The sequence below is a fragment of the Panthera leo genome, chromosome C1 (assembly GCF_018350215.1).
Source record: "Panthera leo isolate Ple1 chromosome C1, P.leo_Ple1_pat1.1, whole genome shotgun sequence".
Lineage (NCBI taxonomy): Eukaryota > Metazoa > Chordata > Mammalia > Carnivora > Felidae > Panthera > Panthera leo.
In genome coordinates this window covers 209,398,622-209,426,042 of record NC_056686.1, presented here as the reverse complement: position 1 = coordinate 209,426,042, position 27,421 = coordinate 209,398,622, and the positions used below count along the sequence as shown (strand labels likewise).

At 44.3% G+C, this 27,421-nt stretch overlaps 1 protein-coding gene across 13 annotated transcripts; it reads left to right on the top strand.

Moving 5' to 3' along the window:
- Positions 1-248: 248 nt before the first annotated feature.
- SLC19A3 (solute carrier family 19 member 3) lies at positions 249-27,116 on the top strand. Of its 13 annotated transcripts, none has more exons than XM_042950374.1 (7): positions 249-551; positions 3,717-3,779; positions 19,352-19,503; positions 21,251-22,076; positions 23,940-24,132; positions 25,585-25,726; positions 26,580-27,116. In XM_042950374.1, the coding sequence occupies exons 3-7, from the start codon at positions 19,354-19,356 to the stop codon at positions 26,754-26,756; spliced, it is 1,488 nt and encodes a 495-aa protein (XP_042806308.1). In that variant the 5' UTR covers positions 249-551; positions 3,717-3,779; positions 19,352-19,353; the 3' UTR covers positions 26,757-27,116. The 13 variants fall into 13 exon arrangements, with proteins under 13 accessions (XP_042806308.1, XP_042806304.1, XP_042806307.1 ...); XM_042950370.1 differs by having other exon boundaries at positions 3,717-4,098; XM_042950373.1 differs by having other exon boundaries at positions 249-584.
- Positions 27,117-27,421: the final 305 nt, after the last annotated feature.

Genomic DNA, 27,421 nt, shown 5'->3' with positions numbered 1-27,421 from the left:
TAACAATCACATTTCCAAAGGCTCAAATACGAGATGACGATGCCAGCGTCGTGGGTTTAGGTGAGAGCTCTCTTCCTAGCTGCGAACTTCTCAGTGTATCTTCACAAAGTGGAAAGAGGCTGAGGGAAGTCCCTGGGGTCCCTCTATAAGAGACTAATCTCACTCATGACAGCTGCACCCTCATGACCTAATCACCTCTCAAAGGCCCCGCCTGCTCATACATCACAATGGGGGTTAGGGGTTTAGCACATGCATTTTGGTGGGATATAAACCTTCAGTCCATTGCACCATTCTCAACTCTCACCAGCCTGCCCCTTTATCAATTCACTTCTGTGTTCCTGGTACCGGGATGCGAATAGAAATAAATATGATCCCAGACTTCAAGGAGCTCAGTCGGGGCAGTAACGCAGAGAAGGCGACATGAAGACATCAGAAACGAGTAGAAAAAGTGGGAAGGAAAGAGTGAGTGATGTTTTGTGGGCAATGATGGTACACAGAAGATGTTTTCATTGAGCCTTCAATAAGAGCAGAAATCTTCCAAGAGGCCACAGGTGAGGAAAACAGTGGTGTCGAGGTAGCGTTCGGTAAGTATCATTTTTGTTAGTGACCGATTATGGTATACTACAAAGTATGAAAAAACAACCAAGAAATTAAGCTTGGTCATGAAAACAAAGGTCATGCGCCATTCCCCCAGGCTTTGCCACCTACGGTGACGTTTGCAGAGGGCACCCAAGCAGTAAGGAGACACGGGAACTCCTTCGGAAGTGACGCGTGACCGAGTAGGTGCGAGCCATTGCAGGCATTCCCGCAGAGAAAACTCAAGTAGCCGTTGTTCTACACAGCGTATGTTAAATATGATCGGAGGTAATTGTCACCATTGCTCATGATGTCAAACCTCAAAGCTATAACTGAAAGGAAAAACAGAGCCTGGAGATTTCAGCTGTAGGTTCTGAGCACACAGAGCAGATCTTAGAATCAAAGGGACACGATCGTCCCTTTGCTCTGTTCCACCAGAGTGAGGCAGAGCTGAGTTGGAATCCTGGCTCAGACCCCAGATGTGACACTCAGCATGTACCTTGACCCCTTTGAACCAGAACTGCTAATGGCATTTACCTCTGAGGACTGTGCCGACACTAAACATGACAAAGTACCTGGAGTGGAATTATGTATTGTATACTCCTGGTTAGTTTTTCTTCTAGAAAAGCTAGAAGTAGAAGCTACAGTGGCAAAGTAAGTTTCCCATATTTACTAGGAAGCCCAATAAGTAATAGTCAAGATCTTGCTGTGATCATTTTATGTGTGACAACACGAATCTAGGCAGGATTAAGTTATATACAGTTGACCCTTGAACAATGCAGGATTGGGGCGCCAGAGCCCCGCACATTTAAAACTCTACATATAACTTTTGACTCCACTAAAACTTCACTACTGATAGCCTGCTGTTGACTAGAAGCCCTCATGTTAACATACAACATCGATTAACACAAGTGTTGTATGTTGTGTAGACTATATACTATGTTCTTACTTGAAAATAAGCCAGAGAGAAGAAAATATTATTAAGAAAATTGTTAAGTGGGGAGCCTGGGTGGCTAAGTCTGTTAAGCGTCCAACTCCTGGTTTCGGCTCAGGTCATGATCTCACGTTTTCATGAGTTCGAGTCCCACGTTGGGCTCTGTGCTGGCAGCACGGAGCCTGCTTGGGATTCTCTCTCTCTCTCCCTCCCTCTCTCTCTGCTCCTCCCCCCTCGCTCTGTCTCCGTCTCTCTCAAATAAATAACTAAACTTTAAAAAAATAAATTAAAAAATAAAGTAGACATAACTTAACCTAAACTAAGGAAACTGAGTCACAGAGGAACCATGGCTTTCTCTGGGCCTTGGAGCCAACGTGGCTCTGTCCACTACCCCATGAGCACAGAACACAGGGAGTCATGAGCCGGCGTGGGAAGCTCATGCTGAAATAAATCAGCACAAACCCTCTAGCCCCAGAGCAATCCCTTTCAAGTGACTTTCCCATATTTGGACCCATGAGCCAAGGACAAAGTGAATCTGAAACTCGAGAGAAACTCTTTGGAGTCTTTAGCCTCAGAACTTCTGACATGTGAAAAGAGACAAATGTGGGTGCTTTGCTTCTGCACATGGGGTCCCACCTTCCCCGGCACCCAGCAAAGACCATGTGCAAGCAGAGAAGGGGCCCCGTGCAACCAAGGAAAAGATAATCATTGGCACCAAGGGATCCTGATGCTCACAAAACAGATGAGCTCTGGCCACGTGAGACTCTGTGTGTGTGTGTGTGTGTGTGTGTGTGTGTGTGTGTGTGTCTTACTTGCACTTGAAGGCTGCTGGATTCAAACAAGATGAAACACCTGAGAAACGCGTTGTTTTATTAGAAGCACAACTTGAGGAAGAGGTGAATGTGAAAACAAGCGATCCTATGAAGTCAGAGGTGCTCGGTGAGGAAATACATTCAGGGTCTTGTGACATTCTGCCAGGGAAGCTGGGGGAAACCACAACAAGGAAGTGGCCACGTGCCCTCGGTGGGGTCCCAAAGAGGATATATAAGCCCCTCCCCCTGCAGAAGGCGGCACCAGACCTCCCTCACCTCCTGAGTCTCCCTCCTCCCCTCTCCCGAGACCTCTCTACCGACACCATGGGGTGCTGTGGCTGCGGAAGTTGCGGTGGCTGCGGCGGCTGCGGCGGTGGCTGCGGCGGCTGCGGTGGCGGCTGCGGTGGCTGCGGCGGCGGCTGCGGCGGTGGCTGCGGCGGCGGCTGCGGCAGCTGCACCACCTGCCGGTGCTACCGGGTGGGCTGCTGCTCCAGCTGCTGTCCCTGCTGCTGCGGCTGCTGCGGGGGCTGCTGCAGCGTCCCCGTGGTCTGCTGCTGCCGCCGCTCGTGTGGCTGCGGCTCGTGTGGCTGCGGGAAGGGCTGCTGCCAGCAGAAGTGCTGTTGTCAGCAGACGTGCTGTTGCAAGAAGCAGTGCTGCAGCTAGGCGGGCGGGCGGGCGGCTCTGCCTCCAGGGCAAGAGCTGTCCGGGGCTCTGCTCGCATTGGGTAAGACTTCCCTCCGTCCTTCCGCCCCCCTGCTCCTGTTCTGTGTCCTTGGATGTCTTGGAGCTACTCATGCTGTCCTCGGGCTCTGAGGTTTCAGGGCTGGCTCTTTCCCTCCAGTGTGGTATCATGACGACACCAGTTTCTTCACCCTGGGTTTTCCAGAAGGTACCATGAAGCGCGTAAATACTCTCGGTCACCCGTGTAATCCCGTCTCCATTTGAAAGAAAGATGAATAACCACCTATATTGTGGCGACATCAGCCACCCGTGTCAAAGATCGATTTATATCATAAGCTTGGTAAAGTGAAACCATGATAGCCAAGATTTCTTCTTCTTCAAAAAATTACTTTTGGTCAACTTTTCTATTGTACATTCACTAACTTCCTCCCATTTCTATGTCTCTATAAAAAAAAAAAAAGGCAACTCTTTCTTAATAAAAAAAAAAATCTGCTTATTCTAATGTGTCTTTCCATTCTATAAAGATGTGTACCTTCCCATGACTGAGGCCAGTACAGCGACTAATCAACTAATGGATGATCGGTCTTATAATGTCTTATAATGGATTCTATAACAAAGATAGAAATCGGGGGGGGGGGGGGGGGGGTGGAGGGGTAGAGCCCCAACTTTTGGTTGTCAGTCTCATTGAGGGAAATTTCTGTGTTTTCCTACAGATGACCTCCTGATGTCTGTGTTTGCAACCGAATTCTGGTTGTAAGTGTTGGACACCCCACATGGTAGGTCATTGTTTCACTCCATCGCTTCATGTCCATTTTCCTCACTCGTTCATCCAGCAGATACGTAAGTGCCGTGTTAGGCCACGTATTTAGGCCAGCACCGGAGATCTAAAGAAAAACAAGCCTTTGCCTTCCAAAAGTTCATATCTGAGAGAGACAGAGAGAGAGCATGCGCGCGCGAGAGAGTTCATTACCAAACAGCATCCCATGTCAGGTTTCTTCGGTCCCCTTTTCTCCACTCCTGTGTCAACTTTTTGTGAATATCATTGCCGCCATGATGTTGAGTACCAACATAAGAGACTCTCCATTCATTTGCTGGGTAAGATGACCAAGTGAGAAGTTGACACTGTCTATGGGGTTTTTCCCTTGGATCCCAGTGGCATTTGACACAACTGAGCACCTGATCCTCCCTAATAAACTTTCCTCTCCCAGGTTTTCATCCTCCTCCCAGTAACTCCTTTACATCTTCTATATGTGCTTGTCCAACATGCACACCCTAGTGCTCAGACCCTAGCCCTCTCCTGCATCATTCTACATCCTTCTATCTACTCTGTCTTTTTTTTCTTTTCTTTTCCAGCACACCTGAAACTTTCTAAAATACCATAAGATTCAAGAATTTCTCCTGTTTACCTTGTGCTGTCCTCTCTACCTCACCCCATGCACAACTGAAATGTACGTTCTACAAAGCAAAGATTTCTCATTCTCTGGTTGACTATCTCAAGCACCTAGAACAGCATCCGGCATATAATATATACTCAACAAACAGCTTCTTTGTGAAGAAATGATTTTTTTAACGCTTTTGGTATGGAAAATGCCAAACATAAACAGAAGTGGTGAACAGTACAATAAATTCCTAAGAACCACCACCCAAGTCAACAGTTATCAACATGGCCAGTCTCTTATCGCGTATGGCCTCACCCATACCCCTCCCACCACTGGATAATACAGAACCAAATCTGGACCTCAGGTCACCTAATCAGCAAATATGTTTATGTCCCTTCAAATGAATGAATTCTTCATCGTCTCTCTGTGACTTAGACTATGGCCAAGGGCTATCAGAGAAACACAGAGGTAAACTCAAGGTCCAAAATAAGGTCTTCTCTTGGCAAGAGGTAGGGAGGAAATTATGACACCCTCGACCTTTAAGAAAATTCCAGGGTTCTCTGGTAGGGCCTGGCAGTCAATGTACAAGGGCACTCTGTTGCACAATGAGCAGGGTACTCCCATCCCCAAGGTGTATCTTGGTACTTACAAATCGATTTTCCGCAAATCATAGAAGGATGAGAATAGAAAAATCCAAGCCAGCAGGACAGTCACCCAGAACGCCTGGAGGACTCTTAATCAATTTCATTTCCAGTCGTAGTCCTTAAAATCAAACAGTATTAATCTTTGGGGAGGGTTTTCCATTTCTACCAAAAGATAACAAAAACATTTTCTTTTCCATTTTAATCAACGAGAACTTCATATTGCTTTTTAAAACAACCTCCGCTTAACAAAAACTACTTAATATTTGAACTATTTGTTCAAATTCTCAAAGGGCAAGAACCCCACGCCATCTCACAACCTTGAAAAATAAAGCAAAATAAAAGAGCACGGTGATTATCATTAGCTCTGGAGCCGGGATGCCCAGACAAAAATCCAGACGTCTCCGTTTACTATTCCCACTGCCTTCTGCCTCGCTTTCTTCATCTGTAGAATGGGCTTCCTAGCTGTTCGTCTCTCACAAGATTTGGGGAAACGTAAATGGATTTGTAGGCAAGGATCTATCTGTAAATAGATCCACACTGTACTCAGTTCATCCTGCTTTATCACACTGATGTATCAGGATAATACTTTTATTGTTATAAAAGTTGCTCTTTTGGGGTACAGAGGGTAGCAGGTATGAGCTGGCCCTCAGACCTCAGACCTCAGATTTACTTCTCAGAGTTTCCTCTTATAATTAGCATATGCAAAACGTGGGGCGGGGCCTCGGGGCTTCATGTGTGGCAGGCTCCCTCCCCCGCCCCTACCTTCAGCTCCTGGCCAGACCCAAAGGGACGGCCTCTCGGCGGAAGGGGGCCCTTCCCGGGGGCTCGTTCTCCCGGGATGTGAGAAATTTGGCAAGCAACAGCCCCCTCCTATAGGTAAGACTGCCTGTGCGGGAGGCGAATTCCTGGGCGAAACACCATCACCCCTAGGCTGCAGCGCTCCCCTTCTCCCCGGTTGCGGCCGCGCGGGCGGGCGGGAGGCGTCCCCGCGCTGCAGCGGGCGGGTTGGGACTCGCCCGGATTCCCCGCGCCCCGGGCTGCCTCGTGCTGCGCGGCCCCTGCGCTCTCCTGCCAACTCGGTACTGAAGATTCGCCCAAGCGGGTCTGGCGAGAATCTCACTTTCAGCCATCTGCAAAGCAGACTAAGACTACGACTCGGGGAAAGGGCCAGCATCCCCCATGGTTACACCCGCGTGCACAGATTTTCACCGAAAAGAAACTTCAGCGCAGAATTCTAAATCCCAATCCAAGAAGGGAGACAGGGCTCCCGGTGAGGGAAGCAGCAGCCGGGAACTTTGAAGGGCAGAGCCCTCTCCGCCCCCCCACCCCCGCCCTCTACTGAGACTACCATAATTGAAATTAAAGGAAAACACAACCGTACCTTACAATGATATTTCTGGAAAGGAGGCCTAATTCATGAAAGAACATGCACAGCAATTAGTTGGCAAGTCAGTGTTGCTGCTGTAAATGTGCAAAAGGCTTGTGGTTGTGGCGTGGGTGCTTAACGTGTGCAAGGGGTGAAGGAAATGTTTTCTGGAAGTACTCACCAAGCCTGGAACACGTTTGTATCTCCTAAAGCAAAAAGGGGTGTTTTCAGTAAGGTACATCTTTTAAATAGACCCAAAGGTAACCAACTTCCAAATGTGTCTTCGTAGTAGCTGAAAAGGGCAAAAATACCGACTTTGCTCCGTCATTGTTGGTCAGAGATCGTCAGTGGTTTCTCAAGGTTGGGTAATGGTGAATCCAGTTCAAGGAGGAATATTCAAATGAATTGAGGTGAAGTTATTTACTGTGTACCTTTTCTGAAGTCACTCTTCCCTGAACTATGAGTGCCAAGCTGTTTTCATTCTGGATGAATTTGCTCTGTGGCTTGCCGGAGGCAGATGGGAAGGAAGCTTTATTGAGCAACTAATGTGTGCGGAGAACCAGATTGAGCAGTTCCTGAGACAACAGTGGGAGGTGGGTGTGGTTATCCACATTTTAAGAGCTGACTTGAGGGAGGTTATAAGTACACGCCACAAACAGGGGTGGGGTTAGGAGAGGAGGGTGGGGGAGGTGGAACTTGAGCTTCAGACCCCCTTGTCGCTGAACCACACCGGCCACCAAACCTGGAGAGAGAGAGGAATGAAAAAGAGAAGCCTAAAGCTGGGAAGGTCTGCAGTAAGAGGTCAAAATATTAAATACTATATTCAGTAATTAACAACTATTAGCAAATCATTTAGATTCAGAAGAATAAATTGGATAGGCTGGAGATAATGATGAATGGTAATAAGAACGAAAAGATAATTTTTGGAAAAGGATAATTTTTGTTAAAAGTTTTATTAATTCATAAATAAGGAAACTGGTAATACTGTTACCACCAGATCAAAGAAAAACGCAAAGAATGGGTATATTTCTAGATCGGTAATATTGAGAGGTAAAACCGGTTTTCCATGGGGGTGGGAGCAGAGGTCTGTCCCTTCATTGGATAGAATTCATTTGCGTGTCTGTAGTCAAGAATTATTTCATATTAGGGGCGCCTGGGTGGCTCAGTCTGTTAAGCTTAAGCGGCTGACATCAGCTCAGGTCGTGATCTCACAGTTTGTGAGTTCGAGCCCTGCATCAGGCTCTGTGCTGACAGCTCGGAGCCTGGAGCCTGCTTCAGATTCTCTGTCTCTCTCTCTGCCTCTCTCCTGCTCATGCTCTGTCTCTGTCTCTCAAAAATGAACGCAAGTTAAAAAAAGTAAACAAAATTTTTTTTTCATATTGGTATTGGTTACTACAGTTTATATAGTTGAAAAATAGCTCAAACTATGCATAGTCTTTCCTTGCAGCACAATTTTTTCCCTAGCCGGGTCCACACAGCTAGCTACCCACAGGTGTTGGGCTAGTTGCCCACACGGCATTTCAGTGGCCAGACATGGTCAGTTGACTTGCCATGTAAGCCGTCTGCCAGTTTTAGCCCTCCAGCTACACCTGAGACTAGATTGATCTAACCGCAGACAAACAGAGAAGAAACAGCCTGGAGAGGCCTGAGTAATTCATCAGCAGATGTTTCACGCATTTGCAAAACAGAATGACGCCATATAGGACAAAATGGAATCTGAAGCCTGTCTCTTTTTTTTTTTTTTTAATTTTTTTTAACGTTTATTTATTTTTGAGACAGAGAGAGACAGAGCATGAACGGGGGAGGGGCAGAGAAAGAGGGAGACACAGAATCGGAAGCAGGCTCCAGGCTCTGAGCCATCAGCCCAGAGCCCGACGCGGGGCTCAAACTCGCAGACAGCGAGATCGTGACCTGAGCCGGAGTCGGACGCTTAACCGACTGAGCCACCCAGGCGCCCCTGAAGCCTGTCTCTTAAAGATCACTTGTATCTACTGTTGCCATGGTTTTGACCAAAAGCAGAACTATTCTGGTCTGCATATTGAATCTACGGACCTAATTCACACCTTTTGAAGCTGTGTGGACTGCTTAATTTCAGCAAAGATGCCCTAGTGTTTGTTTTTGTTATGTTTTTTTTTTTTCGGGGGGGGGGATACATAAAGGATTATGAGTGGCTGACAGTGGATAGTACTGCTTCTTGGTTTTCTGAGGGTCTGAGTCACTTAATACAAAACTTTAGAGACACTAAATTAGACTATTTTTTTCTCTTTTTGTCTTTTTAAATTTTTATTTCATAACGTTTATTTATTCTTGACAGAAAGAGACAGAGCGTGAGTGGGGCAAGGGCAGAGAGAGAGAGAGAGAGAGAGGGAGACACAGAATCCGAAACAGGCTCCAGGCTCCGAGCTGTCGGCACAGACGCGGGGCTCAAACTCGCCATCTGTGAGATCATGACCTGAGCCAAAGTTGGACGCTTAACTGACTGAGCCTCTCAGGTGCCCCTAGACTATTTTAGTACTAACCTTCAGGTGAGTGTTTTTGATATGTTTAACTCCCTAACTGTCTGTGTCTCACAAAGATCGGTTTCTCCTTTTTTTTTTTTTTTTTTTTCTGATGAGATTCCAAAAGAGGATGTCTGCGGAAGAGGGTGGGTTCTAGTGTCTCAAGAAGGGGGTGGGCTTTGCTGTATAAATCCATTGCTGTTGACAGCTCAGTTCTGAAGGACTCTAGACTCCCGGAGGGGTGGGTGGGCGTTGCGACTAGGACTCCCAGCAGGGGACGTCAGGAAGGAGCTGCAGCTGAATCTGAAGGCAGGAAACTGGATTTAGTTCTGGAAAGAAACAAACTCAGGACACAAAAGGAACAGGTAACTCTGATTCCCTCTGTTTTATTTTGAAGCGTATTCTATGTGGCCAGACTTACAAAGTTTGTGGTCTGTCCTAGTTTTGATCTGTGGGCACTGTTTTCCATTCCAAATTTTCTAGGACAGACCCAATTTGAAAGATGCTGTTCTGTTTTCCGATTGTCCCTGGTAGAATTTGGAAAAACCTTAGTGCTTACAACACTAAGCAAAGTCCAGGGCTAGGGAGGGTCCCACACAATGAAATGCTTTAAAAAACATTTTTTAAAATCTTTATTTATTTTTGAGAGAGAGACAGAGTGCGAGTAGGGGAGGAGCAGAGAGAGGGAGACACAGAATCCCAAGCAGCCTCCAGGCTCCGAGCTGTCAGCCCAGAAACCAGTCGGGCTCCACGCGGGGCTCGGTCAGGCTCCACGCGGGGCTCGACGTGGGGCTCGAACCCACGAACCGTGAGATCATGACCTGAGCCGAAGTCGGATGCTCAACCAACTGAGCCACCCAGGCACCCCACAATGAAATGCTTTTAAAGATTGGGGAGTGGGGAGGGGAAGTACGATGTGTTTTTTTTACTTGAAATATAATTTACATACAACATAAAATATGGATTTTAAGTTCGGATGTTTATAATTACACCCATGTATCTGTATCTCATCAAGACATAGGATATTCCATCACTCCAGAAAGTTCCCTTGTGTTCTTGTGCTCTATTGCAATAAGTCCCTCCACTGTCTCCCCGTCCCCCCCCCCCCACCCCCAGGCAACCACTGATCCAGTATCTATCACTGTAAGTTACTTTTTGCTGGCTTTAGGACTTTACATACCTTAATGGAATCACAGTTTTGTGCCTGGATTCTTTGGCAGAGCATAACTTTTTAAATATTCACCAAGGTTTTGCAATAGCTCATTTCTTATGTTGCTGATTAAATCAGCATTCGTTGCCTAAATACACAATATTGTTTATTCCACCCCCATTCACCGTTTAGGAGACATTTCGGTTGCTTCCTGTGTTTTCACTATTGTGACTATATGGAATTATTGTATAGATTTCCAAAGAGTTGTTGGTGGCATTTTACTTTCCCACAAGCGATGTGTACGAATTCTGCTGCTCTAAATCTTTGCCAGCGTTTGGTTTGCTAGTCTTTTTGTGCTTAAGCATTCTAGTGGTCGTAAAGTCTTCTCTGTAGTTTTCCTTTCCATTTTCCTCATGGTATCTCTTGATAAGGAGATACGGTTTTTTGATGAAATCCAGTTTATCAATTCATTTCTTTTAAGCTGAGTCCTTTATGTCATTTCAGTGATACATTTCCCAACCTCTATGTCATAAAGACGTTTTCTTCTAGACAGTACTCTGTGGTTTCTAGAGCTGATTATGTCAAATTAGTTTTTGTGTATGGGGTGAAGTAGAGGTCAGGGAAGTGGGTTTTAAATCAGATGAAGCCTAAAATACAGTAGGGCGAAACCGACCTCCGATCCTGATTTTCAACAGAGGAACAGTAATTAAGCAATTCCCTGGAATCATTTCCCCATACTCTTCCAGCATCAACTTGCCTGGATTCAAGTAGGCTGTGGCTCCTTGACTTATTTGGACGTTTCGCTCAAAGTTATATTCTCTTCTTTAGTAAGTAGTAAGTAGATCGAAAGGCGTAACTTCAGGATGTTGTTCTACTCTGTTGTCCGTGAAAAGGATACATTTCAGTTTTCAGTAATCAGACTTTGGCTTTGCTTCTGACTGGTGAGGGGCTTGGGCCAGCAGTGTTGAAAACCTGAAAGATGGGTTTTTGGAAAGTGTAACAAATACCTCCCAAACTCTGTTTTTAAAAAGGCTTTGGACCCTGGGGAGTGAAACTGTTTGCAAATGTCATCTCTCTGGACCAGCTGCCCAAGTCTTTTGGCATTTAGAGGTTGTAAGATTCATGGTTATTTTAAACGACCAGTCTGGTGCTCTGTTGTTTGAAATTGGTGTTTTGACTGCAGCAAACATTCCGGAGAATAATGTGAAAATGAGGCCAACCCATTTTCAGATGCCAGTTGACTTGTCAGGTATCCTCTCTGAGATGACTAGAATGTTTAATAGGGAGTACTGGGCAGGAATTCGGTGGAGACTGGGGATTCTGGATAGTTTTCTCCTCAGTTGTTGGCACCTCGGTTAATTCTGGCAATATCTTCAAAACAAGCACGAAGGAGGATTTGATAAAATGATGCCTTTCCACTGACCAAGTCCCTGACACTCCAGGCTGTCTGTGATAAGAAACCTTTGGAAAACGGGGTTTGGAAAAGATCTTTACTCGGACTAGGTCATCTTGTCCCCTGCATCAGGGAGCTCACAGCTCTGAAAGCTTTGGCTGTGGGAGGAGAATTCCATCTTCACGAAGTGGGTGGTGGAATCTGATCACCTGGAGTCCCCCTAGCTAAGAAGTCTACCCAGTCCACTCCCCAAGGAGCCAGGAAGCCCACCAGCATGGGCCGGTGTCTGTGGTTCTTGCTTTTGAATAGTTGCCTGTTCTACGCAAATGGAAATATACACTCAGAAATATTTGCGGCCACAAAGTTTTTACAGCTAGACTTACAGGTGCGCACGCATAGCCTATCGTTTAGGAAACAGGACACTGGCAGGGCTTGCAGTTTGGATAAAGTCCACATTGGCCTGGACCCACTGGGGTCCCCCATGGCATAGATAAACAATACGTGACAACTTTTGTGTGCACAAATATGGAAATGGTTTCGTTCACACAGTAGTTGATACGTTAACTAACTGAAGGAAATACAGCAAAGTGGATGGCTGTAGACTTCAGCAAGCAGAAAATGTGAGTGCTACGTCTACCTTGCGACCCGATCCAAACGGGATCCTGGCAACCGTAAAATCAAGTTTCCTTTTCGCCCTACCATAGAATGATAGTGACGAGTATCACTCTTTTGCAGCCAATATAAGAAAGTTGGGAATTTCAGGGACAATATTATAAATCAAAGAACACTTGAGATTATTGGTAAAGCTATGCACATTCGTATGGAAAAGCCAGTTGGAAAGATTTAAGGCTGTGGTTAAAGAACAGTAGGAGTGGGGAAAGGTCAACAGTGTGGTAACGATTGGAATGAAAGAGAAGACAAAAACATGAACTCTGATATCAAGAGACTGGAAACACGTAAGAAGATGCATAAAAAGACATCGTTCCGAGGCAGATGAAAACAAAACTAGTGAGAAGTCGCCCCAGCCCAACCTGATCATAGCTGAAACACAAGTAAACCTTGAAGTTTTTAGGAGATGGAGAAAAGTCTCCGAGCACCTTAAAACAAAGTTGGTTTAGATACACTAACAAAGGGATTCTCATTCTGAAGGCTACAGCATCCCACAATACCCTGAAGAAAGGGAGGTGGCCGGAAAACCATGAGATCTTCCAGAACCGGACCCCACGTAGCACCTGAGAGAAGAGACTGCAGACCTGGCTGAAGGGTCCCTGGTGGACGTTAATGAAAAATAATCACTGTTTTCTTGCCGCCAAAAAGAGAAAGGAGCGTGTCACTTCCAAAATAAGTTAGGTGGGTCTCTTCCCAATGCAGAAGTGTGGCCTCCAGAGCTCAGGCAAGGTCACAGGTGCTGGCTGATAACCCCAACAGTGCATGTGACCATTTACTACTGGGGCCCACGTGATGTGATGCAACTGCGGAGGTGGTGCAGTTGGTTGGAAGTAAGTGCTCTCTAGTCCACTGGGCAGGGAGAACACTGGCACCCTGCAGTGGGGGGTGGGGGGGAGCGGTAGCTGGGGGTGAAGCCGAATTGCATGCTCAGCGCTCGCCTCTTCCAGCGGCTGCTGCTAGGGAGAGCTCCCCCTCTGAAGCGCTTTCCCACGCGGCCCCGCCAACCAAGGTAAGTTCGGTGGTTGACTCAACTACGGCTCCAAGTTGCCTCCAGAAGGAGCAGCTGATGCATTGAGCCTCTCTTGTTATTTCTGGCATTTTCACTCTAGATTTCAAGCCACGATCGTCCGATAAGCTGACTTTTGTTTTGGAGAATGTCCTTGTATTGTATTTTCTTTCAACCACCTGCCAAAATAACGTTATTGTGCCTTTAAAAAAAAAAATAGTAATGGAGCATATGAGTAATATGTGAGAATTATGACTGCAGGAGCAACTTTTAGAAGGATTATCTTAAGCACAGAAAGGGGAAAGGTCAACATCTTGCTTTCAGAGGCATCAAGTCTGAAAATCAATACAATTCATGACCTTGAGTTGGAGTCAGTGAAGTGAAGGAAAGTTTAGAGTGTTCTCTAGGGGCAAGATAATATTACAGGGTCAAAATTAATTATCAGTGGAAAAGTAGCAAAAGGACAGTCTTTTCCATGATGGTGCTTTGCTGTGGAGGCTGAGTGCTTTGGAGACAGAACAGGTGTTCTATGATGTTAACAGGTATGCTTCTGAGGGACATGTGTAAACATTTCGTCCTATATTTTCTTCTATAACTTCTTTTTTTTAAGTTTTTTTTATGTTTATTTATTTTTGAGAGAGAATGAGCGTGTGTGAGCAGGACAGGGGCAGGGAGAGGGGGAGACAGAGTATCTGAAGTGGGCCCTGCGCTGACAGCAGAGAGCTTGATGCGGGGCTCGAACTCATGAACCGTAAGATCGTGACCTGAGCCGAAGTCAGACGCTTAACCGACTGAGCCACCCAGGCGTCCCCTCCTGTGCAACTTCTAGCCCTATGACTGTGTCCCACAGAAAGATATAATATAAGGTGTGATCATTTTTCTATGTTTATATGTTGATAACCCAAACGAAGCCCAGAAAAAAATAGGCTCACTTCATGGTGCACTTGGATTTTTAATATATTTTTCTGCAACATAAAAAAAAATAATTCTGTTTACAACTCACTGAATGTTCTTGACACCCACAATCTGAAAAACACTCTCCCAAAACAAACAAGGAATTGGAATCTTGAGGGTACGACCAGGCCTCTCCACGCAAGGGGTAAGATTACTGAACTTGGAATTGGAAAAAACAAGTACAGGCAAGTACAGGAAAAAAAGTCCAGGCTCTAATGTTCATTAAAGGTGAAAACCTGCACAAACATGACTGCCTCTGGCCCTCAATTTTCTCGTCTATACAATGAGGACAATACCGTCTCCTCTATCTCCTACAAAGTCTTCGAGGAAAAAATCAGATAATTTTCCAAATATAAAAAAGTATAGACTGTGTAATCTGATTATCACTATCATCGTCTTGGTGACAGAAAAGAGTAGCATCTCTTCAATAAGATAAAAATAAAAGGTAGTGATCAATACCGCCAGACTTTATGAGACCATTAGCCAGAGGTTTCTCCAGGAGGAGAGAATGATTTGGGCAGTACCTGGATTGTTGGGTTGGAAACCCGGGGGCCACATTGACAGTGACTCTGGGGACAGCTGGCGAGGAAATGAGAGGAAAACGTCCAGGAGGTGAAAATGGTGCCACAGAAGTAGGAGCTGCCTACCCCTCCGAGTAGAGGGAAGATGCAGACGTGGCACCAACAGACCCGATCCTGAACTCAATCTTAACCTTTCTTAGCGGAGTGGCCATGAGCCATGAGGAGGCTCCATTCCCATGTCTGAGAAGTTGGCGACATTTTAGAGACATGTAAAAAATATGGAATTGCAATTGATCCTCAAACAACATCGGGATGAGGGATGCCAATGCCCTGTGCGGTTGAAAATGCACGTAGTAAGCTTTTGACGTAATAAACGTCCTAAACTTAACTACTACTAGCCTACTGTTGACTGGAAGCCTCACTGATAACAAAACAGTCGGTTAACACCTATTTTGTATGTTATATGTATTATATACTCTATTCTTACAATCAAGTAAGCTAGAGAACAAAATCATAAGGAAGAGAAAATAGATTTACGGTACTGTACTAATCAAAAAAAAAAAAAAAATCCACCTGTAAGTGGACCCATGCAGTTCAAACGTGTTGTTCAAGGGTCAACTGTATAACCCATAATATGAAATATAATAAATTAGGGGCACCTGGGGAGGGTTCAGTCGGTTAAGTGTCCGACTTTGACTCAGGTTCAGGATCTCGCAGTTCATGGGTTCCAGCCCCGCATCAGGCTCTGTGCTGACAGCTCGGAGCCTGGAACCTGCTTCCGATTCTGTGTCTCCCTCTCCCTCTGCTCCTCCTTGCTTGCACTCTCTCTCTCTCTCTCAAAAAATAAACACTTTTAAAAAGTTAAAAAAATATATAATAAATCTGTATTACATATTATATAATTATATGTATATTTATTTCACATAATCGTAGCTAATATGATTATTTATATAATAAATATCTGCATATGATTATTGTGTTATATGAAAATCTAATAACTATAGATAAATACATATAATGTATATAATTAGGATCGTTCTAAGGATTAGAGACAATCATTAAATGTCTAATACAATGCTTGTGTCTCATACAATAACGGATACGATGCTTGGTGTGAAGCAGGAGGCAAGCGAACAATAGCTGATAGATTGTTGTCCTCTTACCCGTGTGAGTTGCGGGCTTTTACATAAGGAAGAAAAAATAAATCAGTGCCTTCAGAAGGTGGGTGAAAGGTCATGCTGGGCTGGAGAATTTCAGATACCCACCTGTGTGCTGTGATAACTGAAGGAGCCAGACCCTTGCTGTTGATTCAGTGCTAGATACAGGCACTCCAGGGTCCCTGCTAGAAACAGATTTGGGCTGAATGGGACAGAACGGGTCACGTGATGTGTGCACATGAAAGGGTTGGTGGGTCGAGGCAGACAGAGTGTGAGGGGCATATTCAAAACACCACGGTCGCCTCAGGATTTTTCCACCTGTCCTGGACTCTTCAGGCCCTAGAGAGCCAGAAAAGAATTTCAGGGTCTTATGTGTCTACATGTAGTTTTGCAAAAGCTCCCTGGACGGTTTCCATCCACTTCGCCCTCCACCCTGTTAAGATCCAAGGCTGTGGCGTGGAGCCGGTGTCCCTGGAGGGTTGAGTAACGGGCGAGTGGTCCTTGGGCCTCCTGTGTCAGAATCTCTGTGTGTATAAACACAGACTCCTGGGCCTCCATACCTACTGACCCACGAAGCTCCCGGGCCATCTGATATGCCAGTCAAGTTCACACAGTCCTTGTTAACAGACCAGGGTAGGAAAGGATTATGGAAAGAAGCTAGTGCTAGACAAAGAGAACTTGGGGTAGGGGAAGGTGAAAGAACAGCCATTCGCCTCTGAGAAGTCTCCCAGTGGGCAGTCACGATGGCTGTGGCCCTGAAGAATAGACACTAGGCAAGACATGGCCTTGGTAAGGGTCTGGGAGCTCCTGTTGCCATTAAACCAGGAAACTGGAACTCCTCTGCCCAGTCCTTCTTGGTTAATGGATACCTGCTATTGTTTGGTTAGATGCCTTCTATTTCCTCTGGCCAGAAACCTAGCTTTGGAGCATGTGTTTGCTGTTCTGTGGGGCAGAGGCTTGAAAAGGGTGAGGAAAGGAAGCCCAGCTTCCTAGGATGCAGGGATGAGCTCCCCAGATATTTCCCATTATCTTCAGCTAAGGTCAGACACCTTCCCTCCTTTTCTCCTCATTAAGCCAGAATCACTGTGGATCCTCGAAGCTGAAAAAGAGCAAAGGGAAAAGAAATTCCTTGTGTTTGAGCAGCAACCCTATGCCTAACATGGCACCAAATCCCTTGCAGATATCAAGGCACCTGATGCTCATGGAAAGCCCACACACGTAGTTAGCATCATGACGCCATTTTACAGATGCACAACTAAACTGCAAGGTGCTTGTAGAATTAAGGACCTCCCTCACCTTTACCTGATGCAGCTAGCAGTACATTCTGGAAATGTGGACAAATCTTTACTAGATCTCAGTGGCGAGGTTTGACCTTCATCCCCTTCCTTCTGCAAGTCATACCATGTGTTGGACACTCTTCTAGGCACTAGGCTTAGAGCACTGAACCAACCAAACAAAACACCCCGCCCTCCTGCTTACACTCTAGCGGGACATACAGTGTCTTTTTCTGTGTGACCTTCCTCACCAAGTCCAGCTGGGTAGCATAATAGAACAGTTAAGAGAGGAAGGGGCAGATAATCCAGAGGGCTCTTAACAGCCCAGGGAGCCCTGAGAGCAGTGCTAGTTCTCTGAGATGCATGGAGAAGATGAAGGGGACGACTTGAAGTCAGTGGACAATCCATGGTCAACATAGATGGAGAGAATATTCTAGACGTGGAGTCCACAGATATTACCCCATTAAGACCACCCTTTGAAAGATGGGCAAGCCTCAAGAATTGCCGACCTCTGATAGACTTTTAGACTTTTCCACGAGAACGTTACTTACAAAAAAAAGAAGGCCCCAGCAGGTCTCTGGAGCTTCTAGCAACCACTCAGGAAGAGATCAATCCCAAGCATTGAGGGCCGAGGGCAGTCAAACCCAGTATGCTCTTGGCAAAATTTTCACATTGTCAGCCTCACTTGCAATTATGATCCCATCCAAATTCTGATTTCCATTGTCTCTGCGCTGCTTCATTGGGGGTTTTGTTGACATAAACAGACAGTGTTCCCCTCATTTAACTCCAGATAGGAACCATGCAGCGGTCTGAGGTCACCTTATGAAAAGATGGGGTGGGTGGCAGACCCATGGTGTGACCCAATAGCCCCTCCCCACATCCCTCTTCCTCTTCCTGGATCTCTGGAATTTCACTCAATGACTTGCTCCTCTGGAGTGAGCATTACTTTCCTTCTCTTGGGTCCACTTTCAAACTACAATTGACCTGGGAAGCTCTATGTAGTAAGTCATAATCTTTAAGACAAATGTGTTCGTGAAAACACTTTCTCCCCTCACTGCAAGGGGAGGTTGTCAGTAGCTTACTAGTGAAATAGTAAGCCCAGTGAAATAGGGCCACCAGAATGAGACAGAGTAGAGCAGGAGAAGGGACCCAGAGAGAAGTCAGGGAGATCTGTATTCAAATCTTGACCGTGTGGCTTGAAGCCGGTTGTAGGACACCTTGGATCTCCCATAAGCTCACCTGGGAATTTGGGGAAATAGTGTATATTTTACAGCTATTATTAGGACTTAATTAGATAACGTGCAGAAAAGCCTCATACTCACAACAAGTTAGTTTCCTCCCTATAAATTATCTCAGAGAACTTAACCTCATCCAAGGCCACCAAAAATGTATATATTTTGTAAGTAAAGCTTGATCCAAAATAGGAAGGAATAAGAAGGAATTTTCCTACTGCAGATAATCCATTGGACTTTTTGTCTGAAATTTGAACTTCAAGCAATCTCATTTGTGGGTTAGGAAGAAAGTATAAACCATTAATGAGCTACCTGCCCCACTGAGGGGTGTAAAGCTGCAGACTGAGACAAGAAATGGACCCAGTCGTCATGAAAAGCAGAATAACAGTCTACAAAGCGATGCCTTTCATTCCCAACATAGAATTAGCATCAATCTGGAAAAGGGGGGAAACATGGAAAAATGGCCAGTTGGATCTGTACCTGGTTTCATTTTTTTTTAACTGAAGAATTATAAATTCTCAGATTAGAGACCCCTAACAAAAGTATCTTGGGTGTCCGTTATGTGTCAAGCACAATACTAATCAAGGGATAGTGTAATAAAGAGATAAATGTGTGAATAAAGACGTGCCATTCGACGTGTTAAAGATTTCACGGTCACGGTGCAAAATATAGTGGGCAGATTCGTAGCAACTTGATCGATTAAATGGGTATTAAGTTACATTTGACCTCCGGAAGGTACTTCACCTACCACATGTACACCAGTAATTCACCAATCAATGTTTTACTTACTCTCGAACATTGATTAACCCATTGTTTACCATTTATTAGTAACTACTCGTTATCATGTTTGTGATGGAGAACACTAGGGAAGTGTGACCCTGTCCCAGCAATAGTGAGGACCAAGCCCGTTGACAAAGAAGGGTTTCACTGGCGCACCTAAGGAATATCTGAGAACACTTACTCATCACTCACCTATCCATTTCAACTGCAGATAGGTGAAATTTTGTCCTTTCACAAAATGTTTAGCAGTCGGGTTTTCTTTATATCCAAGATACCAAAAATAATTAACCATCAACTAATTTTGGCTTTGTTTCCATTTGATCAGCAATGGGTTGTTTCAAAGCTTCACCGAGCCATTCCTGGATTTATCCCACCGTGATCCTGTGCTTATTTGGATTTTTCTCCATGATGAGACCTTCAGAACCCTTCTTAGTCCCATATTTATCTGGACCAGATAAAAACCTGACCAGCTCAGAGGTAAATTGATACATATACATATCTTAACGTGGTTTAATTTTACAGCATTCGGACGGGACTTTGGGTTAGGGTTTCTTTCAACTTGAGACGTTAACACACTGACCTCAGTGATCCTATTTTCATGGTATTTGTCATTTAATACAACTGTTCAAACTACTCTTTCCTCCTCACACTTGCAATGTGTGTAATATGTGTAATAGCTATATGTGTAATAACTATCTTAACTCTTGTGGAGTCCTACCATTAGTCTCAACGCATGGTAACTTTCAGGTCTCAATGGATTCTGTTAAACAAATCCTAAAGCCAAGTCTGTGCCAGGCACAGGATCCAGTCCTAAGAAACTTTCAGGCTGCCGAGGTAGGAGCAGGATCTGGTAAAGAATTGCATCATTTCTGTAGGACACTTAGTCTTGAAAAACTATTAACCAGCAGGTGAGACATTAACAGCTTTATCTCCCAGTTTTAGCTTCCCCTGAAGACGGAATTCTCTTACGTAAAAGATTCACCTCCCTTTTTATAACAAGGGCAACGAGAAAATGCACTCACCCAATGGGAGCGCTACCGTGGGCTGGTTTTGTAAGCTCCAGCCATAGCCATGAGAAACACTGCAGGGTGTGCAACTCTGCCCAGAAGGCTAATTGATGCTAATTATTTGGTGGCGAGGTGCGAAGGACAGGAAAGCAAACTTGTTGTGGGGTGATGTAATATCAGTTAGGGGCGACTCTGTTTCCAGTTTTGTCCAGATGGAAGCCTGTCAGGACTAAGACAAAACAAAGGACAAAGACAGGTCCAAAACCAGCCAATGAACTCGCTGGGGGCTGCTTCTGTGACCACTACAGACCAGTTAATGCACCCATGCTGAGAGGTGCCGCTCAGTCCCACTAGCCTTTCAAATCACTGAACTGTTTCTCATCATTGACCTTGGGACCCATGGAGGTTGCTGTAGACAGCAGAGAGGCACAGGACAAAGGCTGGTGCGAATGAGTCTCAGCCACACCCATCCTGCCCCAAAGATCAACTCCTTTGGTCGGTCTTTCCTTTCTTTGAATGATCACTGAGGTCCCCTGCATTTCTGACGATAGCCGTGTGATGCCCACATCAAACTGAGGCCAGAATTGAGCAAGCAGAGATCAACCAGTAGCATTGGGAGAGAAGAAGGTTAAGGAGCCCAGCAAATTTGGCACCGAATTTTCTGTGCATTACTTGTTCCCACTTTGTAATTCTGCAAGGTTATTGAGTCTTTGCTGTCTTCACGTGAGCTCATCAGACTGGATTTTTATGACGTGGTGATGGATCAAATAAACGTAAAGGTTGTCCGATTCTTCTAACATTGGGGCTGCTTTGTCTAACGTTAAAACCTTTGAACAGGAAGGCGACGGTATATTTTTAAGAGCCTGAAAACCCCAGAAGTGTCTGTTGAACGATTGTTAACTAATTTAACTCAAATGTACGTACTATTTAAATTTTAAAAGAGTTCGGATTGCTCATGAAGCAAATACATTCTGGTGGGATTCGCATAAACTGATAAACTGGTTTGGTTTTAGAGAAGGGGGAGGAGCTGTCTTTTCCTTGAAAATCCGTTTTCTGTCGTGCTCTTCGCTAATACGAACACTATGCTATCCAACTGGACGCAGAATTTGATAGTGGGCGAGCCACCTACACTATAGCAATGTACTACCTAAAAAGGTTTCTGTCTCTTTCACCTCCTGGCGCTTCGTGGTCACGTGATCCATCTTTCAACCTCACAGATCACAAACGAGATCCTTCCCATCTGGACATACTCTTACCTGGCACTGCTGCTTCCAGTGTTCATCGTCACCGACTACGTCCGCTACAAGCCAGTCATTATCCTGCAGGGGATCAGCTTCGTCATCACCTGGCTGCTGCTTTTGTTTGGCCAGGGAGTGAGGGCCATGCAGGTTGTAGAGTTCTTCTATGGGATGGTCACCGCCACCGAGGTGGCCTACTATGCCTACATTTACAGCGTGGTCAGCCCGGAGCACTACCAGAAAGTGAGCGGCTACTGCAGGAGCGTCACCCTGGTGGCCTACACCGTGGCCTCGGTGCTGGCCCAGCTCCTGGTATCCCTGGGCAGGCTATCGTACTTTTACCTCAACGTCATATCCTTGGCCTCTGTCTGTGTGGCCCTTCTTTCCTCCCTGTTCCTACCAATGCCTGAGAAGAGCATGTTTTTTCATGTACAGCCCAGCAAAGAAGTACAAAAGCCACCAAACAACCCCGCAGTGTTAGATGAAACTTACAAGGTTCCCACACCAGGCGGCGAAGAGAAACCCACTTCAGAAATACCCACCATTTCACGGACCCTGGAGGGTCGGCGGGTGAGCAGTCCGGTGCCAAGAAATGTCGCCTTGAGTGTTTTTGTGCAGTGGTTCCAAGATTTGAAGGGATGCTACTCCTCACATCATCTTTTTTACTGGTCTCTGTGGTGGGCCTTGTCCACAGCAGGTTTTAACCAAATTCTGAACTATGTTCAAATCCTGTGGGATTACAAGGCACCATCCCAAAATTCTTTCATCTATAATGGGGCAGTAGAAGCTGTTGCAACCTTTGGAGGTAAGTAAACATTGATTTATCTTCCTTTGATGGGCTACCCCCATTGAGTTTATGTCTCCAGTTGCTAAACTCAACTCCACGGTGGTTCTGTTCAGAAAGCATATTAATCTTCTCTCTCTCTTTTTTTCTTTTCTTTTCTTTTTTTTTTTTTTTTTTTTTTTTTTTTTTTTTTTTTGGAATGGAAGGTACAGGAGATAAAAAGAAAAAGAGGACCATGACACTTTTATTTAATATGGTAGAGTTACAATGGATAACTCGAGAGCTCAGGATTAGGCACCAAATGATTAAAATCTAGCCAAATTCCTAAGATTCCATTTCATCCTCAGGAAAGGTGCTAATAACTCCCCTTGTTCTTCCAGGATTGTTTTTAATATCCAAAAGAAAATGCCCACCGTGTATATAAGTGAGTAGATTTTATTATTTTAGAAAATGGATGAAACTCTTACGACTTCCGGATTACCAGGGAAAGAGTTTTGTTAATAAAGGATTTGATTTAGCTCATGCTCACCTTTAGCAGTTTTAGGTTCTACACCAGATAGCTCCAAAAGTAACTTTCTTAAGAGATCTAAATGAGAAGTGGGATATATGTGAGAGTCAGGATTCTAATGTCAGAAGGAAATCTGCCTTTGAAGTGTACAATAAATATTTATATCCTGGTAAATGAGAACTTAAATTCAACTGAGACTTTAAAGATATTTTCTAGGAAGTAAGAGATTTCCACACCCTGACATTTACAAAAAATGTCAGAAAACTCATGGAGTGTCTGTTCTCTTATTGTCTCTCCTTTGGGAGGCCTCATCTTAATTCCTGCAAATCAGGACTGCACTCGAATTGGTTTATTGATATTATTTCCCCAATGTTCCAAATTCAGGGCGAAAAAATAATTTTATTTCTTTGTAGCACTGGTTCTTTCCTGGATCACATGTGGAAAGGGAATTAATCAAACATTAGTCATTTGAAAATAAATACCTTTCATTTTGTTAAAGAGAACTATAAAGACTAACCCTGATTACTGTCAATTACTCAATCTCTTTTTTTAAAGTTTATTTTTTATTTATTTGTTTTGAGAGAGAGAGCATGCTCAAGTATGAGTGGGGGTCAGGGCAGAGAGAGAGAGAGAGAGAGAGAGAGAGAGAGAGAATCCCAAATGGACTCCATGCTCAGCACAGTGCCCGAATCGCAGAACCCCAACACAAGACTCAATCCCACGAACCGTGAGACCATGAGCTGAGCCAAAATCAAAAGTCAGACACTCAACCAACTGAGCCACCCAGGTGCCCTAGTTACTCAATCTCTTAAACCCCATAAGTCAATATCAAGTTCACCCAAATGAGGCCAGATCTCAAAGACACTGAGATGGAGACTAAAGGACTAAGATTACTAATAAAGACCAAAAGGTTCTACTCAGTGCAACACATCTGTTACCCATTGAAAAAATTTACGGTAAAAAGGCAATAAAGAAAGGCAAGTGTGGACGGGCTAGGTGTACTATCTAAGCAGCTGTCTCATTCTTCTCTATCCCTGCCCTACAGTGATCCCTGTAGTCACTGACTGGTTTGTGTGCTGTGTACCCCAGTCTGCTGTGGTAAAGAAACTTTCTGGCCCCTCTGCAGGGTGCAGTTCATGGCATGTAGCAGATACGAATTGAAACTGATTGGAAGAATAGGAGGTAAAGGGAGAAGCCAGAAGAAAGCACGGTTGAGAAAAAGATAAATCCACATTTAGGTGGATCACACTATTTTTGTGAAAGCCATATATTCATCTTGTAGATTTACCTATGACCCGGATTTTTGAAGGGAGCATGTTGACATATCCTGTGTGTAAAGTCATTGTGTTGGATCTCCCTTAATGTTTCTTTTCCAGGGGCCGTGGCCGCCTTTGCCGTGGGCTTTGTGAAAGTCAACTGGGATCTCCTGGGAGAGCTGGCTCTAGCGATCTTCTCCATCATTAGTGCAGGCTCTCTGTTTCTCATGCATTACACAACCAACATCTGGGTATGCTATGCTGGCTATTTAATCTTCAAATCCAGCTATATGCTTCTTATAACCATAGCAGCGTAAGTATTACCAGCCATATCTCTCCACACCTAAACCCACGCCATATTCTCCCTTCGGTTGCATTTCGAGAGTTTCTTTCAGAATTTCAGAAGGATTTTAATCGATTGCAGTATTAAATGTTGATTACATATTAAATTGGACACAATTAAGCCGTGTTTTCATTTAACTGTTTGCCCTCTGAATGTTGTTAAGGTCAGTCATCAGAGAAAAAAAACAAGGCTCTGTGGGTTCATAAACCAAAAGCAATGATACACTGTCAGGTCGTGATTTTTATTGCAAGCCATTTGCCCTCACGGGGTATGGTGCAACCTGATTTTGAATGATCACACGTAGATTTCATGACCGATTTCATTGGTTTATGTAATTGTAGGCATATGCTTTTGTGTGAAGCAAAATATACTCAGAAAGTTATAAAAAGTTGTATTTTGAAAGAAGTAGATGCAACAATTATAAGAAACTGTATACCCCAGAAATCTTTTTTTTTTTTTTTAACAGTGAAAAATGTGTTGTTACGTATATAGAAGTGCAGAGAAAGCAGACTATAGGAAATAAGCTTTGGTATTAACCAAAGAGATAAGAAACATTTGAATTTCAAGTCACAGGAAAGAGGTAGAGCCAAAAGCTGTATTAAGTTTTGGTTTTTAATGTGTGAAAAATATTTGATAAGCAATTGATGAAACACGGAAATATAAGCACCATGGGAAAAGATCATGGAACGAAAGAAAGAAAGTTTGTTGGCAGGTTTACTTTTTTCATGGAAATATGTCAGTTTAATGAATCAAGTTTCTTTTTTTAACGTGAGGGCATTGTTAAGGGAGGATTACATTACTTCTTTTCATTTTAAGGATATTCAGAACCCAAAGCCTTTCACCTTTGTTCCAAGGGAGAGCGCTCGAGAACATACATCTGCCACTCATTCATGAGTTGTAAGATGCAGAATCTATCAAATTATCCAAAATAAATGACAGATTCACTCAGCTGCGTAGCCAGACATGATCTGATCTTCCAATGAATAAATAATTCACCTACAAAAATTTGAAACTGTGAATACAATTGACAATAAAAAGAATAACGCTCCAAACGATTCCGTAGATTGGGCGGTGCTTACATTTTCACAAAAATTTGCTGCGAAAAGGTATCAAAAATCAGATAGCGTTGAATATTCTCAGGTTATGAGTGAGACCTGAGAACATTTAGGTTTCATTTCTGGAAGCATTAAATTGGAGAGGAGGAATTTTGTCCTATTCCCTTCAACTGTATTTTAATTCGGCCTTCAAATGTATTTTTTAATTCCCTTTCTTTGCTCTGCCCCTTTGTCGAAACTGGAGGAGATTTAGACAAAAAGTGCGGGTAACAAGTCACCACGTTTATCTTCAGTTTCTGTCTTTTAAAGGTAAGAATCCCACGTGTACTTTGTTTCCAAAAAAATGTAATTCAACGTTTAATGATAGATTTCAGATTGCAGTTAATCTGAGTGTGGAGCGCTATGCCCTGGTGTTTGGAATGAACACCTTCGTGGCCCTGGTGATCCAGACCATTATGACAGTGATCGTAGTAGATCAGAAAGGACTCAACCTGCCTATCAGCATTCAGGTAAGCTGCAGGATTGCTGTTTCCTACTCGGGTGTTGCGGGGAGTGTAGAATAACCAGGTAATCGCAAAGGGTTTTTGTCAACCTCACCACTGCCAAGCCTTCGTTTCTTGAATTGCTTAGCGAAATGCTTAAGTCAGCAATTTCCTTTTCCCTGTTCCACTGAGGTACTTGAAATCAGCCCAATCTCACATTTTACGTATGGATCTGGAAAAGGCAGGGATAAGGCATGTAAGAAGTAACCTCATTATCTAAAATTCATTCTTGGGGACATTACATATGGCGTCGCACTGTCCTGCAAACATACACACATATCAGTGGGATTTAGTGGGGTTTTTTTTCACTATTGGTCATGTCAGCTGGCGTTTGAACCCAAGCAACCTTGGCTCCAGAACCCGCATTCTTAGTTACTGCGTTTTTTTTTTTTTTTTTTTTTAATTTTTTAAAAGTTTATTTATTTTTGAAAGAGAGAGACAGAGCATGAGCGGGGGAGGGGCAGAGAGAGAGAGAGAGGGAGACACAGAATCCGAAGCAGGCTCCAGGCTCTGAGCTGTCAGCACAGAGCCCGATGCGGGGCTCGAACCCACAAACCGTGAGATCATGACCTGAGCTGAAGTCGGACATTTAACAGACTGAGCTACCCAGGTACCCCTAGTTACTGCATTTCTTACACTTTCATACTTGATTCCTCTAAGATAGAAGAAAGTATTGTGCAAATCTAAATGACTCCTATTAAGATCCTGGGTCTTAGTTATCTCATAATGCAAGCAAATCAACAGCACCACTATGTATTATCAATAATAGACACAGTCATATTTTGTGTGTGTCTAATTAATTCTACTTGTTTTTCTCTAGTTTTTAGTTTATGGGAGTTATTTTGCGGTTATTGCTGGCATTTTTCTAATGAGAAGCATATACATCATTTGCTCAACCAAGTTCCAAGAGCAGCCACAGAGCTCTGCTACATGTCAGAATCCAGCTGAGCCCCACCCAGACGGACCCAGGAATGTCAACATGGAAACAAAGCTCTAACCTTACGGCAACCACTGCATCCACTGAGAAAGGACCCGCCTGCTCACAAAGCCACTGAGTGACACAAAATGACACACTTCCTAAGTCTGGATTTCAAGGAACCTTTTCAAAACCCCAACAAAATATCAGTTTTAGACCAGCTGTCTATGTGCCCAGCTGGATGCATTCAGCAGGTCCCATCACCTCAGTCAAAAAGTCCGTGCTGGGGACCCCAGGGAGTAACAAGGACTGGGAAATTCTGGTTTTGATTACTCGTTAGGACATGCAAATGGCATGGAAACAAACCACGAGAAACTCCAGCCATTCTGGAGTTGATGTTCCCGACCCCAGAGCAGAAATACTAACTAGATTCACCTTGTTGCTTGGCTCACATCTTTGTTTTATCTTGCTGAAACTGGCAAGAGATGGGACATTTTTTGTCACGTGGCCATTTTCCTTCTTCTTCTATTCAGTATATTTCTATATAGCATGCAGTTCTCTGAGAGAATTTCAAGGTTTGGTCCCATTTCTGAGGATCCCTCTTCAATCCCGATAACATGGCATTATTCACAAGCTGAAATTTGGTAATAGCACCATTTAATTTGGTCATGATTGTTTTTCGCTTTGTGTTCTGCTGAGCTTTGTTGTTAAAAATCTACCTCACGAATAGCTCCAGACGTTCCTGG